This window comes from Geotrypetes seraphini, chromosome 1 (genome assembly GCF_902459505.1).
Source record: "Geotrypetes seraphini chromosome 1, aGeoSer1.1, whole genome shotgun sequence".
In the NCBI taxonomy this organism is placed as follows: domain Eukaryota; kingdom Metazoa; phylum Chordata; class Amphibia; order Gymnophiona; family Dermophiidae; genus Geotrypetes; species Geotrypetes seraphini.
The window spans coordinates 179,536,299-179,552,247 of NC_047084.1; the positions used below are offsets into that span (position 1 = coordinate 179,536,299).

Genomic DNA, 15,949 nt, shown 5'->3' on the forward strand with positions numbered 1-15,949 from the left:
AGATCAGTGGTCCTGCTGATGTTGGTTTGGCTGTCTTACTCCAGTAGAGAGTGAGAGGACAGCCTAATGGTGTAGCACAGATGTGTCCAACCTGCGGCCCCATGAAGTATTTTGTGCGGCCCCAATCGAGGGCGATGCAGTGTTTTCCTCTGCTGCCCCTGGGTGTTTACCATCTTGCTGGCTCCCTTCTCTGGCTTGTTGCAGCGTTTGTGCGGCCCCAGAAACATTTTTGTCGGCCAATGCGGCCCAGGGAAGCCAAAAGGTTGGACACCCCTGGCGTAGCATGTTACCATTGCTTGCTACAAATGAATGCTCCTGGTAGATTAGCAATTTTGAAGCCTGTTACTAGCAACCTTTTTGGTAAACTAGTAATTGGCCAGAGACCCATTCTTACAAGGTTGTACACAGTGCTGTCTCAATTCTGTTCTAGTATATTATTAACTTTACAGAGCTTAAAGGAAATACCTCTGTCTATGCTAGAAATTTATGTTCAGTCCACTCATAGTGCTGGGTCAACTGCTTGGAATGTTTCTTTTAAAAAATGTTATGCTGTTAGTATATACACCTTTTTTGTGTAAAACATTATGAAGATTAGAGAACAGAAGAGTACAGATGTGTGCACACAAAGAAAAAGAATCAAAAACTTGCCCAACTCTAAGGATGTAACTGTTTCAGACTGCCTATGTTAAAGCAATAGCAAAACAATGCACTCAGGGGGAGAGTAAGGTGCAGTGATTAAAGCTCCAGCCTCAGCACCCTGAGGTTGGGGGTTCAAACCCACACTGCTCCTCGTGACCCCGGGCAAGTCACTCAATCCCCCAATTGCCCCAGGTACGTTAGATAGATTGTGAGCCCGCCGGGACAGAGAGGGAAAACTGCTTGAGTACCTGAATAAACGCATGTAAGCCGTTCTGAGCTTCCCTAGGAGAACGGTATAGAAAATTGAATAAAAATAAATAAATAATCATTCTCAGCTTATTTACCTATTTCTGCAATGTTTTCTGATCGTTTTTCCTTTTAGAAAATGCAAGGAAAAAACAGGAGGGCATTGTCGGTAGTTCCAGGGTTTGTTTTGCCCAACATACCCCATCACTTCCAGCAGAGAGTCCTCGGCCACTAAAGCTTCGCAGCATCCTTGATATGAGCCCATTCACAGTGACTGATCATACGCCCATGGAGATAGTGGTGGATATATTCCGCAAATTGGGGCTGAGGCAGTGCCTTGTAACTCACAATGGGTGAGTGTAAGGGTGGAAGAGTGACTGGATCATGAGGTCAGAGATGCTGACATACCTTCTGGTGGAGTTTTTTTTTTGTCATTTAGGAATGCGCACAGAATTTTTACTTAAAAAATACATATGTGTACTTTTTTATTGGCCATGCAGAAGGGCATGAATATATCTACTATACACTTATTTGTAGCAGATCAGTCTTTTGTGCCCAATAGCATTATAAACATCCAGTCAGTGACATAGTGTTGGGAATGGGATTACTCTCCAACTTTAGAAAGGGGTGCGTTTGAAACCATGTGCAGGATAAATAGACGGAGAAGTCTTACACCTAACCAGTTTCAATTTGTACAGTAATGTGGGCAGATTATTGATGTTGCACTCTTATCGAGTGAGGTGATAGATCTAGCTTTATGGCATGACTACAGGCACCCTTCTTTGCAACAGGGTGTCCATATTGGTTTTTTTTTCAAATATAAGGTATGCCTTTCTACTAGAAAGATTATCAAGGTAAGAACTTAATCTTCCCATCTCCCTTCTCGAACTAGATAATTTGGCGCACCAAGGGAGTAAACTCATGTAAACCGTTCTGAGCTGTCCTGGGAGAACGGTATAGAAAATTGAATAAATAAATAAAGACTTATGTTTTTTTTTCTGTTATCAAAAGGAAATGTACAGTAAAATAAAAAGTCTTATCCTCCTGGTTAAAATTAAACTATTTTGTAAATCATTTTGAATAATGAGGAACATGTAGGACCCTGCCCCTATTTGAATCTCTCATAATACAGCATTAGGCTTGTGTGTCGGGAGTGTTTGGATCCCCTAGATGGCAAACCAAAATACTGGCCCATGAATTAAAGCAGCCCATTTCGCCCCTTTCCTTTTCAAAGATAACTGAAAGAGGGACTCTTACCTAGCTACTTTCTAAGTGTAATTTATAGTTTGCAATAGTACATGATTTATTTTTTTTTTTTTACAGCTTCTCACAGCACAATTGTTTGCATTCTGTTGCCAGGGGTGTGAGGAACACTTGAGTTGTCACTCTGCATGGTGGGGTGATCTTTCATAGCGTTCTGCTGGGACACTATCCCATAATACAAAGGAGCAGCCAGAGTGTACACACTGGAGCCCAGGAGGCAGGTTGCAAACATAGCTGCTGTGGGAAGCTGGCATAAGTGTTTCAGCAGCACAGAAGTACACCTGAAACTGGGAAACCCTGGGTAGTGAGACTGCTTCCGTATACACTTAAAATTGTGGCTGCTTATGAGTGAGTGTCTCTACCTGTCTAAACTTGATATTGGGCATACGTGAGATTACATTTTGCCCATCTTCCTGCACAATGCTTGAACTAGTTCTGCCGTCAAAGCAGAGAAGGATCTTACATTAAAACAACAAATTGCATTCTCAATAAGAAAATGGAGTGCATGTTTTTACTGCTTCTTTATTGACCTTTGCTTTTGAATTAGATCTGTCAGAATATGCTGATTAAGATGAATCAAATGTAGCAATTTCTAATCCATTTGCTTTCATCATCACTTATATTTCTGTCAAGTTTGATATCTGAAGGCACAACGATTGTTAAGCACAGTTGGGATTGTTTTAATTCTCTATGCAAAAATGAAAAGCAGACCAAAAATTAACAAAAAATAACAAAAGAAAATTATTATAACTTGAATAAGTAATTTTCTGAATCAGCCTCTGTAATATGCTGGGTGTATGTTGTTTTGAACTGCTCACAGCAATCTATAACACTATGTTAAATACTGGAAGACCCTAATTTTTTTTTTTTTTTAAAGTTCTTTTGTGTATATGTTTAACGATGCTTGTACCCAGACTCTGAGAGAAACAAACCTTAAATCAATGAAAGAATTGCTAAACCTAACAGAACAGCAACCCTTCCCAGTAGTTTTTTCATACACCTGTTTTAAAGCTGCAAGCTCCTGTTCTCAAAAGCTATATTGACCAAATTGTATACTATAAAGCATTGCAAGTAATAGCTATGTGTCTGATATGGCACCTACAAGTTTTGGAGCTTGATTAAGTGCCACAGTTGACTTATTCTTCCTAATTAATTTGTGAATTAAGCATCAAGAATAAAAGTGGTGGTATGGATTGGAGATTTAGGGCACTGAGATTGGGATGTGGACCATGAAACATGTGTATGAAGAATTCCTAACTTCACTTAATCGTACAGCTGTGGAAGGAAGGCTTGGTTGGCACATATTGTAACTTACTAAATTTAATAAGTGGCTAGACAAAGGGCTTTTGGCAAGGGCCACAGACAGCTCTGGTTTTCAGGCTGTCCCTAGTAAATATTCATCAGACGCCTTTGTATACACAGGTTAATTTGCAGAGCTTGCTTACTCTGAAAACTAGACCGGAGCTCCTGAGGAACACATTTGGAAATTGTTTCAGCTTTTGAAAAGCTAATAAAAATCTACAAACAAGAGGCCAAGGATTAAAGTTTGTCAGAGTATATATTTTCAAAATCACATATTTTGAAAGTTCTAGTTTCTTTGGTATATAGCCACTGTCCCTGTTGTCATGTACGTCCTCTGCAAGTGTTAACAATATGATGAGAGCATGATTTATTAATTTACTTTTATTTTAGCATAACATAATCTGTTTCAGGATTGTCTTGGGGATCATCACAAAGAAGAACATTTTAGAACATCTCGAGCAACTAAAGCAGCACGTGGAACCCTTGGTGATTAGATATATCCCCCTCCTCTCCCTAGTCACTCTAGAAGGCAGGAAGCATGAAACCTGTGGTTCCTATGCAGCGGCCACTTACTAATTTACTAAAAGTGGACACAGAATTTACGTATAAATCATTTGTGAACCTCCCTGTTAGTAGTACAAGAGACTCTTAGTCCTCTTGTAAAACACCCACCCAGATATACATACTACATAGGCTTTGCACTTCGCTGCTGTCCTTTACCATGTGACACCAAATCACCATAAGACATTCATCTACTCTGGAAAAGATTTACAGGAATAGTTATTATTCTCCCTAACTTTAGAAATGGTCTGCATTGGTTTTTAATTACATTATTCTTCTGTGTGAAATAATATTAATTTATAAAAAGTTATTTCTTTTCCTATCAGTAACAAAAATTGGCTTCTCTTGAAAATTCCACTCAAAGAGAATATGTACTTCTTATACCACAAAGTCTCTGCCAGACTTGGCTTTTATTCTTTTCTAAAGGTGGACAGTTGACTGCCTTTCTTACAGCTGGAGAATGGCAAGATTTCCCATATATGTCTTTTTGTTACTTGGGTACCTATTAAAACTATATAGTGGCAATCGGATTAATATAATGTTTGTAGTAACATTGTACAGGATGGTAGATAAGGGCCAGTGGGCCACCTGGACTGCCTAGCTATCACTTTCTTTGAGACTCATGTTACATTAGGTGAAATAACATATAAATAACCATACCTTAAACCAACACTTATCTCTGTCACTATATCTCTTAAACCTCTAAATCCTGACCTGCCACGTTCTTCTCTATCTATTCTGTTACAGTGCTAGCTCTAGTCAGATGGATAACAGATTTCCCCAACACTTCTCTTGCTTACAATTTGAACCTTGTATATTCAAAATTTTGAGGAAAAGGTCATTTAAAATTAGGCAGTCGCCTTTCTTTCTTTTGGGTCCCTATGAATACCAGACTTAAGGGAGAAGGCCTGAGTGTTAAATTATTACACCACTAAACTTTGTAATAATCAAGACAGTGGCCAGAACTAGTGAGGCAGTTGCTCAAACATTTGGCTGCCCCACACTCATTATTGATAGGGACACTTTAAGGGTAATTCTATAACAGGGTGTCTACTATAAGGACCAGTTCTGGTGTGTCTTTTGAAGTCAGTTCTTTAAAAAAAAAAGTAAGCGTCCATTTTCTTTACGAAATACTAATGCATATGGCAGAGATGTGCTTACGTTTAGGCACAACCTTTTACACCAACCCTATGGTAAATAGCTACACATTGATGTATGCTTAAATGCAAGTAAATTGTAGTGTTTTATACTTACACATACGTATGTACTCTGCCCACACACATGCCCACTAGAAAAGTACATGCCACCAAAGCCTGGTGCATACTTTTCCAGAAGTCTCTATTCTGTAAGAGACCATTGATATATGTAAGTGATCATATGCATAAATTACTAGAATACTGCCATCTCTATGTGCTGCCTAAACCTAGCTGGCTCCTTTTAGAATTACCCCCTTTGTGCAGGTTACACCAGCCTTGTAGGAAAGTTAGTATAGTCCCCTAGGTTCTACCTATGGCTGCTGTGGATAGGTGAAAGCCTGGATATCAAAATAGAAAAAGATTTGATCTGAGAAAAGTTTAATGGAACCAATTTAGACTGTACAGTAATAGTACAGAAAGTAATTAGTAGTCAGGAAAGCAAAGATGCAAATGGAAGAAAAAATAGCTGTCACGGTCAAATGGTGGGACATGATATCTTTTTAGATATATTAGTGATGATAGGAAGTACAAAAGTGGAATTGTGAGACTCAAAGGTGAAGGGGAGGAATGTGTAGAAGCTAATAAAGATAAGGCTGAATTTCTTAACAAATATTTCTCTTTTGTTGCTGAAGCGCTGGGAGTGAGACCGCAGGAGACAAATGCAAATAGGGATGGAGTTGTGGTAGACTGATTGATTTTCAGAGGATTGTGTTCATGAGGAGCTAGCTAAACTAAAGGTGAACAAAGCGATGGGGGCCGGATGATGTACATTCGAGGGTACTGAAGGAACTTAGGGGAGTTTTGGCAGCTTCGCTGGCTGACCATTTCAATGCTTCTCTAGAGTCAGGAGTTGTATCAAAGGACTGGAGAAGGGCGGATGTGGTCCTTCTGCACAAAAGTGGAAATAAAGAAGAAGTAGGGAACTACAGGCCAGTAAGTCTAACTTCTGTGGTAAGTAAATTAATGGAAACACTTTTTTCTCTATCTATTCTGTTACAGTGCTAACTCTAGTCAGATAGATAACATATTTTCCCAACACAGAGAATAATGACATTTCTGGAATCCAGTGGATTACAGGACAGGAGGTAACATGTATTCACTAGAGATAGGTCTTGTGTCAGACAAATCTGATCAGTTTCTTTGACTGGGTGACTAGAGAATTGAATAGAGGGAGTACACTAGATGTGGTGTATTTAGATTTTAGCAAAACCTTTGACTGTTCCATATAAATAAACTGAGTGCCCTCGAGATGGGACCCAAAGTGACTGATTGGGTTAGGAACTGGTTGAGTGGAAGGCAACAGGGGGTAGTGATCATTGGAGATCAATCTGAGGAAAGGGATGTTATAAGTGGTGTGCCTCAAAGTTTGGTTCTTGGAGCTATTCTTTTTAAGCTTTTTGTAAGTGATATTGCTGAAGGGCTGTCAGGTACGATTTGCCTCTTTGTGGATGATACCAAAATCTGCAATAGGATAGACGCCCTTGATGGTATGAATAATATGAGGAAGGACCTAGTGAAGCTTGAAGAATGGTCTGAAATTTGGCAGCTAAGATTTAATGCTAAGAAATGCAAGGTCATGCATTTGGGCTGCAAAATACCAAGGGAATGGTACAGTTTGAGAGGTGAAGAGCTTTTGTGCATGAAAGAAGAGCAGGACTTTGGTATGATAGTATGTGATGATCTTAAGGTGACCAAACAAGTTGAAAAGGCAATGTCAAAAGCTAGAAGGATGCTAGGGTGCATAGGGAGAGGTATGGTCAATAGGGAAAAGGAGGTATTGATGCCCATATATAAGACTCTGGTGAGACCTCATTTAGAATATTGTGTACAATTTTGGGGTCCGCAACTTCAAAAAGATATAAATAGGATGGAGTTGGTCCAGAGGAAGGCTACTAAAAAGGATGGTGGTCTTTGCCATAAGACGTATGGGGACACACTTAAAGATCTCAATATATATACTTTGGAGGAAAGGCAGAAGAGGAGAGATATGATAGAGAAGTTTAAATCCCAGAATTTAACTACAAAATATTACTCACCAGAGATGGGTTACACTTCCCAGATAACCATTTCACAAACCAGTGGAGAAAAAGCCTCAAAAATTTCAATGCAACTTCAATACTGTTTAAAGTCCAAGCTCTTATGTACTATCACTGGCAAAAAAACTCCGCCACCACTGAAATGTAATTATCAAAAGGGTGCACGGAAGAGGAGTGGAGTTTTCCAGCTGACACATTCCCTGAGGAACCCTTTGAGAGGCAAAACAAGGCACTTGTTGGAGGATTGGGCATGGATTTTGGATTGTACATCTGAATGGTGCCGTGGTGTTTTCATCTACAGTCTGGCCAGACATTTTCTACCAGCACAGCACGGCGTTTCAGACCATGGTCCCAAACTAAGTAAAACATTTTTGCTTTTCCTTTGCACAGTGATGGGTATATTACCCCTTTTGATAATTACATTTCAGTGGTGGTGGAGTTTTTTTGCCAGTGATAGTACATAAGCAGCTTGGACTTTAAACAGTATTGAAATTGTTTACTGCTGCATTGAAATTTTTGAGGCTTTTTCTCCACTGGTTTGTGAAATGGTTATCGGGGGAGTGTAACCCATCTCTGGTGAGTAATACAGTGGAACCTCGGTTTGCGAGTAACCCGGTTTGCGAGTGTTTTGCAAGACGAGCAAAACACTCAGCAAACTTTTGGCTCGCAAACCGAGCATGTTCTGGTGTATGAGCACCTCCCCTCCGCTCTAACCGGCATCGCACCCCCCGAACCAGCATCGCAACTAACCCCCCCCCCCCGTGAGAACTGCAAAGCACCCCCGTGCTGAAAGCGTCATCCGCCCGCCTTTCCTCCCAAGCACGGTCCTTACCCCTTCTGCTCGTTGTAAGGGTGAATGCGAGCTCCCGCCTCTTGCCTGGGCTGGGCCTTGAGCATCTGCGCATGCTCAAGGCCTTCTGGCTCTCGTTCTCTTGGAGAGAACGAAATCTCCGAGAGAACGAGAGCCAGAAGGCCTTGAGCATGCGCAGATGCTCAAGGCCCAGCCCAGGCAAGAGGCGGGAGCTCGCATTCACCCTTACAACGAGCAGAAGGGGTAAGGACCGTGTTTGGGAGGAAGGGCGGACGGGCGGATGCCACTTTCAGCACGGGGGTGCTTTGCGGTTCTCGCGGGGGGGGAGTTCGCGGGGGGGTGGGTGGTTGCAATGCCGGTTAGAGTGGGGGGAGGGGTGATGGAGTAGCGCCGGTAGCCTCGGGGGGGGGGAGGGGAAGGGGGTTGGTGGAACGTGGAATGAATTGTTCAAGTTTCCATTATCTTCTATGGGGAAAGTTGCTTTGATATGCAAGTGTTTTGGTTTAAGAGCATACTTCTGGAACGAATTATGCTCTTAAACCAAGGTACCACTGTATTTTGTAGTTAAATTTTGGGATTTTTTTCTATTACTCTTTGTTTTTTTCTTGTGAGACAGAGAAGTTTAAATACCTAAATGGCATAAATGCGCATGAGTCAAATTTCTTTCATTGAAAGGAAGCTCCAGAATGAGGACATAGGATGATAGGCTGAGGAGTAATCTAAGCAAATACTTTTTTACAGAAAGGGTGGTATGGTAGATGCATAGAGTAGTCTCCCAGTGGAGGTGGAGACAAAGGCTGTGTCTGAATTCAAGAAAGCATGGGGATGGGCACATGGAATATTTTAGGGAGAGGAGAAATAGTGGATGCTGTGGATAGGCAGACTGGATGGGCCCTTTGGCCTTTATCTGCCATCATGTTTCTATGTTTATAATTAGTTTGTAAGAGAGTAGAGGTAATTAACATAATGACTCAATTAAGACTATATTATCTGCATTATTAATAAGAGAATCTACTTTTGAAATCCTTTATTAACAAATTGAGAGTTAAAAAAGTGTTTATGATGTAAGGGATGGGAAGGATTTGATGCACCGCCTTTCTATGATGTAATCAAAATGGTTTATATAGGTTGCTTAATCAGATAGAGTTGCAAAATAATTCGCTGAGTTTTTAAAGGAAATTTTTTATAGCTCACTGAAAAATGTATGAACTAAATCCAGATCACTATCTTTTTATTGGATAATAGTTCAGCATTTGTTAAAAACAAATAAAGCATGGGCTATAGTGGTTAAAAAGAAAAACTTTCCCCTCATTGCAGGACCACTCTTATTTAGGGTCAAATAAAAAGCATGCTTTGGAGATTAAAGATCACCCCATACTTTTAACCAGTATGATCACATTTTAAAAACAACCCTAGATGCCCTCTACTGCTCGCCCCCCTGCCCCAATAACATCCAAAGCATGAAGACAGCAGTCAGCGTAGGAGCCTATGTGTCAGTATATGCTCAGAAATCCCAGTACTCTAGATGATTTTCCAGTCTTAACAAGAAGCACACAGGAGAAGAGGGCCAGGGATCTGTGAGCATTCACAGTCCAAGTTCAGAGGGAGGAGGGGGAAGCCCTGTTGCTATGACCCCCACTTGAGGTCCCGCTCACAGTTTAGGAACCACTGGCTACGATGCCTCTGAACTTCAAGATGTGTTTCAGACTCAAATAGTATTATAGGACTAATATGATTACTGCATCTGAATTTTTAATTAAATATGAAATATGCAGAGTACATGAGATTTCTGTTGTATACAAGTCCAAACCTTTATATCTTTTTTTTTGGTTCTATGAAAGTAATCATAAGCTATAAAGAATGAAATTAAGACCATTTTAAATATTTGGTGAGATAAAAGTTAGACAGTTCAGGATATTTGAGCTGTAATATATATTCTCAGAAAGTAAAATATGAGATAATGTCCTTCAAAAATGAAATTATTTTGGGGTAACAGTGTTTTGTAGTAAACAAACCTGAGGATAATATGTTCAAAGTGATTAAACACAAGGTTAGAAACAGAAGATAAACACCATGCAGCTTTCCCTTATTGTAGGGTCCAGTGGCTTTAACTGCTACTAAAGATCCTCAGTTCTCTTCCATGTCTGGTTTTTTAACATTCTGATACTATTATTTATTTTCCTCCTCTGCAGGTAGGCAGTTACCCTTTTCTGTTTCTTGAATCCATATTTCACTCAAAAGCCTTCTATATTTACAGATTTCCTCTTCTGTTTTGTTAAAAATACCTCATTCCCCCATTGTGTTCTGCTGTTCTCTCAGTTTGTATGTCCCTTCCAGAATACAATTCTGTCCTGTTTAGTGTTAAGCAAAAAATGCTCATTGAATCCAAGTACTAGCAGAGCCCTAAAGAATAATAACAAATCTAATATGCAGAGAGAGAAGTTCAGTAACACATTAGAAACTGCTCAGGAAGTGGTATATACAGAGCAGTAAGCTCTTAACAGCAATAGTAAATGTTACATCATCATAAATCTCTCTCTCATATTTTTTAAGAATGATAATTGTGTACTTCTGTAAAGCATTCTTCAGTGTCTCCATGTCAAAACGTGTCTGTCATAATATCATTAGCCTCATAAATCACAATGTGCTTCCCTCATTATGGACTATCAAAATTACTTAGCTGAACTCAAAATGAAGCTTCTTTTTGGCCTCTCTGTGTCCGTCAAGTTTCCCCATTTCAACTCTGCTGGGCTTCAGCAGATTCTGTTTCCCACAAATCTACAAAATATAGTAAAATCTTGGATTGCAAGTAACTTGGTTTGCAAGACAAGCAAAACATTTTATTAAATTTTTACTTTATAAACAAGCAACGTCTTGCAATACAAGTACATACAGTATACACACATCACAACTGAGCCGATGGTTCTTCTCTCTCTGACGCTGCGGGAGTGTAGTGACGGTTCTAAATGAGCGAGGTCTTGCAATACAAGTACGTATAGTATTTTATATTAAAGTTTTAGGGTTGTGGAACGAATCTTTTGTTTCCATTATTTCCTATGGGGAAATTCGCTTTGATATACAAGTGCTTTGGATTACAAGCATGCTTCTGGAACGAATTATGCTCGCAAACCAAGGTTTTACTGTACATTCTTAAATTCAAGTCAGTTTGTACTGCCATGTTACTGAACTTATCTCTCTCTGCATATTAGATTAGTTGTTAATCTTTAGGTCTCTGCTAGTACTTGGGTTCAAGGAGCATGTTGTGCTTGATATTTGCTATATTCTCCTTGGGGAGTTTTTGTGAAGTGAAGCTGTTTGGATTTAAATCATGGCTATCATATCATGAATATTTTTTTCAGCTTCTGTGTTTTTATCTTGTTCCAAATATTGGTGTCATCTTCAGAAATAGACATCTACCATTCTAGTGCTTTAATAACACTATAAAAGCTTTAAAAAGGGCTCCAGAACTATATCCTGTGGCATTTTGATGATTATTAACCTGTTGCTTGTTACTGGACTAGATTTTAGTTGAATTTATTACTGTAGGACCCATATTCACAAAAGATCTAAATCTTAGGTCCTACTGAAATACCTCGATTTTGTGATATTCCTTGAGGATGGTGCAAAATAGCCAAGCTCAGTTGCCAGATTTTTTTTTAATTTTAGGAACATTACATCTTAAAGCTGCAGTACTAGCTTTTTTTGAAAACATTCATTGAGTATCTTGTTCTTAGGTAATGTATCGGTTTTTTCAAACCTCCTCCTCAAACACATGTACCATGTAATTCTAAATTATTTGAAAGAAACTAGATTTGTTTCTAAAACAAGTGCAGCTGCCCTAAAAGGTGTACAAATTTTATATATTTTTTAAAGTGTAAAATTATAATAGGACAAAAATGAAATGTCCTAATGACACATTCATAATTAGCAAGACCCCAAAAAAGAGAAGCAGCAATGCATGAGATATGATATTAGGGCAAATGGAACACTTTTTTTGGTTGGAGTGTCTAAATAAACCAAACAGCCCCACTACCAAACTCACAAGTTGCTGATAGTTTGGGGCCATGGATCAACCTGGATTTTGCCCTATTTCTTCATCCCAGTCTTCTGGGGATGGTTACAGAACTGTAAGGACTTCATTTTTTTTTTTTGTTGTAAATTTTATTTTGAAGAAGTCAAGCTAAAAAAATAAAAATGAAGCGATAAGTTAAAAAAAAAACCAACCAGTTGCTATGTGTATCATCTCCTGCGTTCAATTTATAAACAGAGCCCTAATAGGAAAGTTTCATTGTCTCTGCACCCAGTTCATTTGAATAAGGACTCCTTAAACATCTCCAAATTTAGCAGCTTCAGCAAAACCTTAGTTGTCTACTTCTGTGATATTTCACACATGTTTCATGCCTCCTTTTATAAAGTACTAACCTGAATAATAAAAGCAGCAGCTTATGTCTTCAGCTTTCTGCTTTTACTGTGGTCTCATCCTGAGAGGGTTGCAGCCTTCACCCTTCTAGACTTCACAATCCTGATATGGTTAACGGCTGCATTTAATAATCATGTCTACTGATCAATGTCTAAATGTGTTTTCTCTAAGCAGTGAGCTTCAAAGGAATTGATCCTTTTCTAAAGCTTTCACACTGTCTGATATTGGGCTGTTTTCAATAGAGACTCTTCTGGAAATTGAATATTGCTATGACATTGCTGAATTTCTTTGAAATGGATTGGACGCTGTTGGGGGAGGAAAATTTAATTTGAGGGTATAGGGTCCTAGTGCATCAAGCAGCATGTTGTTTCTTGATGACTAGATTTGAAAACATCCTTTCATAGAGGAGCAATATCACTTTCTTTACTGTTCACTCTGTTCCTTCTTTTTTGCTGCTCCTTCTATCTTTATTTTTATTTTTTTAACTTTTTTGTTGGCATACAATCAATTTTATTTGAGAAAACAATAAAATAACAATTCTGAACATAGTTATCCCAGGCTTTGATCTTGGGAAACTAATTATTTGCTCCTGGTGGCTGTCATACTGCTTTATTAGATGATGGTTACATGTATAATAATGTTATGTCAAGATTAGAAGATCAGAATTTTACGTGCATTATACTTTTATTTCTGTCAACAAAAAGGACAAATCAGATCTAGGACTTGCTTTTATGAAAACCCCCTTTTCTATTTAGTATTCATCCTTTGTTTATTCATTCCAGGCGCCTCCTTGGCATCATAACAAAAAAAGATATCCTCCGTCATATGGCCCAGATGGGAAACCACGACCCCGAGTCAATAATGTTCAACTGAATCCTATAGCAGAGGAGAGAGAAGAAACAGAAGAGGAGATTCATTTATTGAAGAACACAATTTAGCCCGAGGGGATTGTTAGAAATGGAAACAAAAGCCGAGCCTCTTCAACGCTATTTGCACACAGCAACGTTGCTTCTTTGTGGGAGTTTGTTCAATTTTATAGAGAAAAAAAAATGATATACTTGGCATATACCATGGGGGAAGTAAAAGTCCATTGCACTGGATGCAACCCGCCAAATAAGTGCAGGTGGAAAGCCTTCTCAGGGAGCTGGGAAGTAGCCAGTGTCCATCCTGTTACATGAATATTTGAAAGACACACAGTCCTTTTTGCTGCAGGAGATTGCATCAAATTGAGCCATCATTGAGACTGAGAGAAGATATCCTTTTTTAATATGGAAAAGCCTGTTGTGTTGACTCATAAAATTGTCTAGTTATTGCATCTCACCTTTCTACATTCCAGAAGAGCTTTTGGGTCCCCCGTCCCCCCCTTTCTTGCTCCCTGTGCATCTGGAGATTTTTCTTTTTGAAGTAGTAGTTTCTCATATTGAGATTTACTGAGGCTTAATCACAAAGAAGTGTTTGTGTGCCATTGAAATGTGTGATTTCACACTTCACCAAATGCTTAAGAAACTACAGATACTCTGAGAAACTGTAGGAGGTAAAAAATCTTTGTAGGAAACATGAGAAATTGTGCAGCCTAGTGCCATGCACCAAAACTGTTAAAAAAAAAAAAAATGCTTTTGGTTTCTGTTGATCCTTAAGATAAGTAATTGATTAATGTGATTTGGTCCTGCAATTTTTTTATTTTACTAGAAACTCTAGGACCAACCATCCTGCAATGTAAGAAAAAACACTACTGATTAAAAACAGGACTAATGGAGCTATACTGCACCTGTTTTGTAAACTACATGCTATAATCACTGGAATTGTGTGCTTTTTTTCCCTGGAGATTAAGATCCAGTCTTTCTTTTTTTCCCAAAATTAAAAGCAGATCACCTGGAAGAAAATTTGTTTTCTTTTCATAATTTGCACTAAATGTATATTTTCCCCAAATTGCATTATTTATTTTTTAGTTATTACAAATAAGATAAAATCTCTTTTTAAAACTTTCTGTTCTATAGTAAGCTGCTTCATAATCTGAATCCTTTATGAAATGTGAGTAATGTCAGAAGTTTACATGTGGGACGTTCAAACAATGAAGCTACTTTTCTTTATAATTTAATATTTGCTTAGAAGTGGTTTTTAAAATATAAATATCACTTTCACTACCTTCAGCTATTGATTAGTGTAAAAAGTGAAGCACTGCACAATTTTATGGCATGGGATCATTGCAGGCTTTTGAAAAAAAAAGTGCTACTTTTCTCCAGTTTAAGGCCCCCTTTTATCAAGGTGCAGTAGAGTGTTTTAGCACGGGCCAGTGAGGTAAATGCTCCAGCGCTCATAGGAATTGAACAAACGGAGCATTTACTGTGCCAGCCTGCACTAAAACGCTGTACTGCAGCTTGATAAAAGAGGGCCTAAGTTTATTACATATTCAGGATGTAGCAAACTAGCATCTAAAATTCCAGCTATAATTCAGCCTTTTGCAAAAGTACTAGCTGCAACTCAACATAAGAGCTAGAAAAGCTAAAGAGAAGAAATAAAACATCACACGTTGACAGAGAAAAATACAGATTGGATTATTTACAGGCTTTTTGAATTCTATAACAGCTCATTTTTAATTTTGCAGTAGGAAAAAAAAACAACTACATTTTGACCAGAAAGTGATTTTTAAAAAGTAGTAATTATGCCTCCAAAGTATGCCAAGATGTCATTCCAAATCAGAGCACTATACTCATGCTGTGGTAAAGCACATGTCATTTGGTCCCTGATGCTGTCACTTGCTGGGCTGTTCTTTTGGACATGTCTCTGAGTCTGGTTATTGTACACTGGGAAGCTCTCATGTGGAAGTAAGACTGTGCTATTAATCAGGGGTTTGCTGTTTTCTAATGGACTATTGGCAGCATCAGATTCAAATCACAGTTCTGAGCAGATGCATTGATTGGAGGATGTGCACATCTTTTCCTTTCATTTATAACAATTGATTTATACAGAGTGAATTACTTTGTTAACCTGTGGATGTTGCCCAGAGCTGTAGCTAATATTCATCTCAGTGTTTTTATTCATGATAGGTACGGTAAGATTAAAGTACTGTAATTTAAAATTAAATTAATGTATGACAAATTTTGGGTTTTGATGTTTTAATTAATTTCTATTTCCACTTATCAGCTGAAAATATAACATTTTAATGGTCCAGTGGTTAGAGCTACAGCCTCAGCACACTGAGATTGTAGGTTCAAGCCTCATGGTGCTCCTTGTGACCATGGGCAAGTCACTTAATCCTTCATTGCCCCAGGTACATTAGAAAGACTGTGAGCCTGCCAGGACAGGGAGAAATGCTTGAGTATCCGAATGTAAAACCGCTTAGACAATCTCCATTGATAGGCGGTATTTAAATAACTGAAATAAAAAATTTTATTCCATCCATCTTGCTTGTAACTGCAGTACACTAGTATTATTGCAGTGCTTTCTAATAGTGTTGTGTGGGCTTTGAATCCAC

At 38.7% G+C, this 15,949-nt stretch overlaps 1 protein-coding gene across 7 annotated transcripts in view; it reads left to right on the forward strand.

The window, feature by feature from the left end:
• Positions 1 to 15,573, forward strand: part of CLCN3 (chloride voltage-gated channel 3) — a 190,404-nt gene extending 174,831 nt beyond the window's left edge. For 4 of the 7 annotated variants that reach the window (XM_033942294.1, XM_033942285.1, XM_033942313.1 and 1 more), the window contains 3 exons: positions 1,022 to 1,238; positions 3,861 to 3,936; positions 13,257 to 13,446. In XM_033942294.1, the coding sequence (XP_033798185.1) occupies positions 1,022 to 1,238; positions 3,861 to 3,936; positions 13,257 to 13,412 (449 nt within the window). In that variant the 3' untranslated portion in view covers positions 13,413 to 13,446. Of the gene's footprint in view, positions 1 to 1,021; positions 1,239 to 3,860; positions 3,937 to 13,256 lie in introns of all 7 variants that reach the window. The other 3 variants (XM_033942323.1, XM_033942342.1, XM_033942304.1) reach the window with 2 other exon arrangements.
• The last annotated feature ends 376 nt before the right edge of the window (positions 15,574 to 15,949 follow it).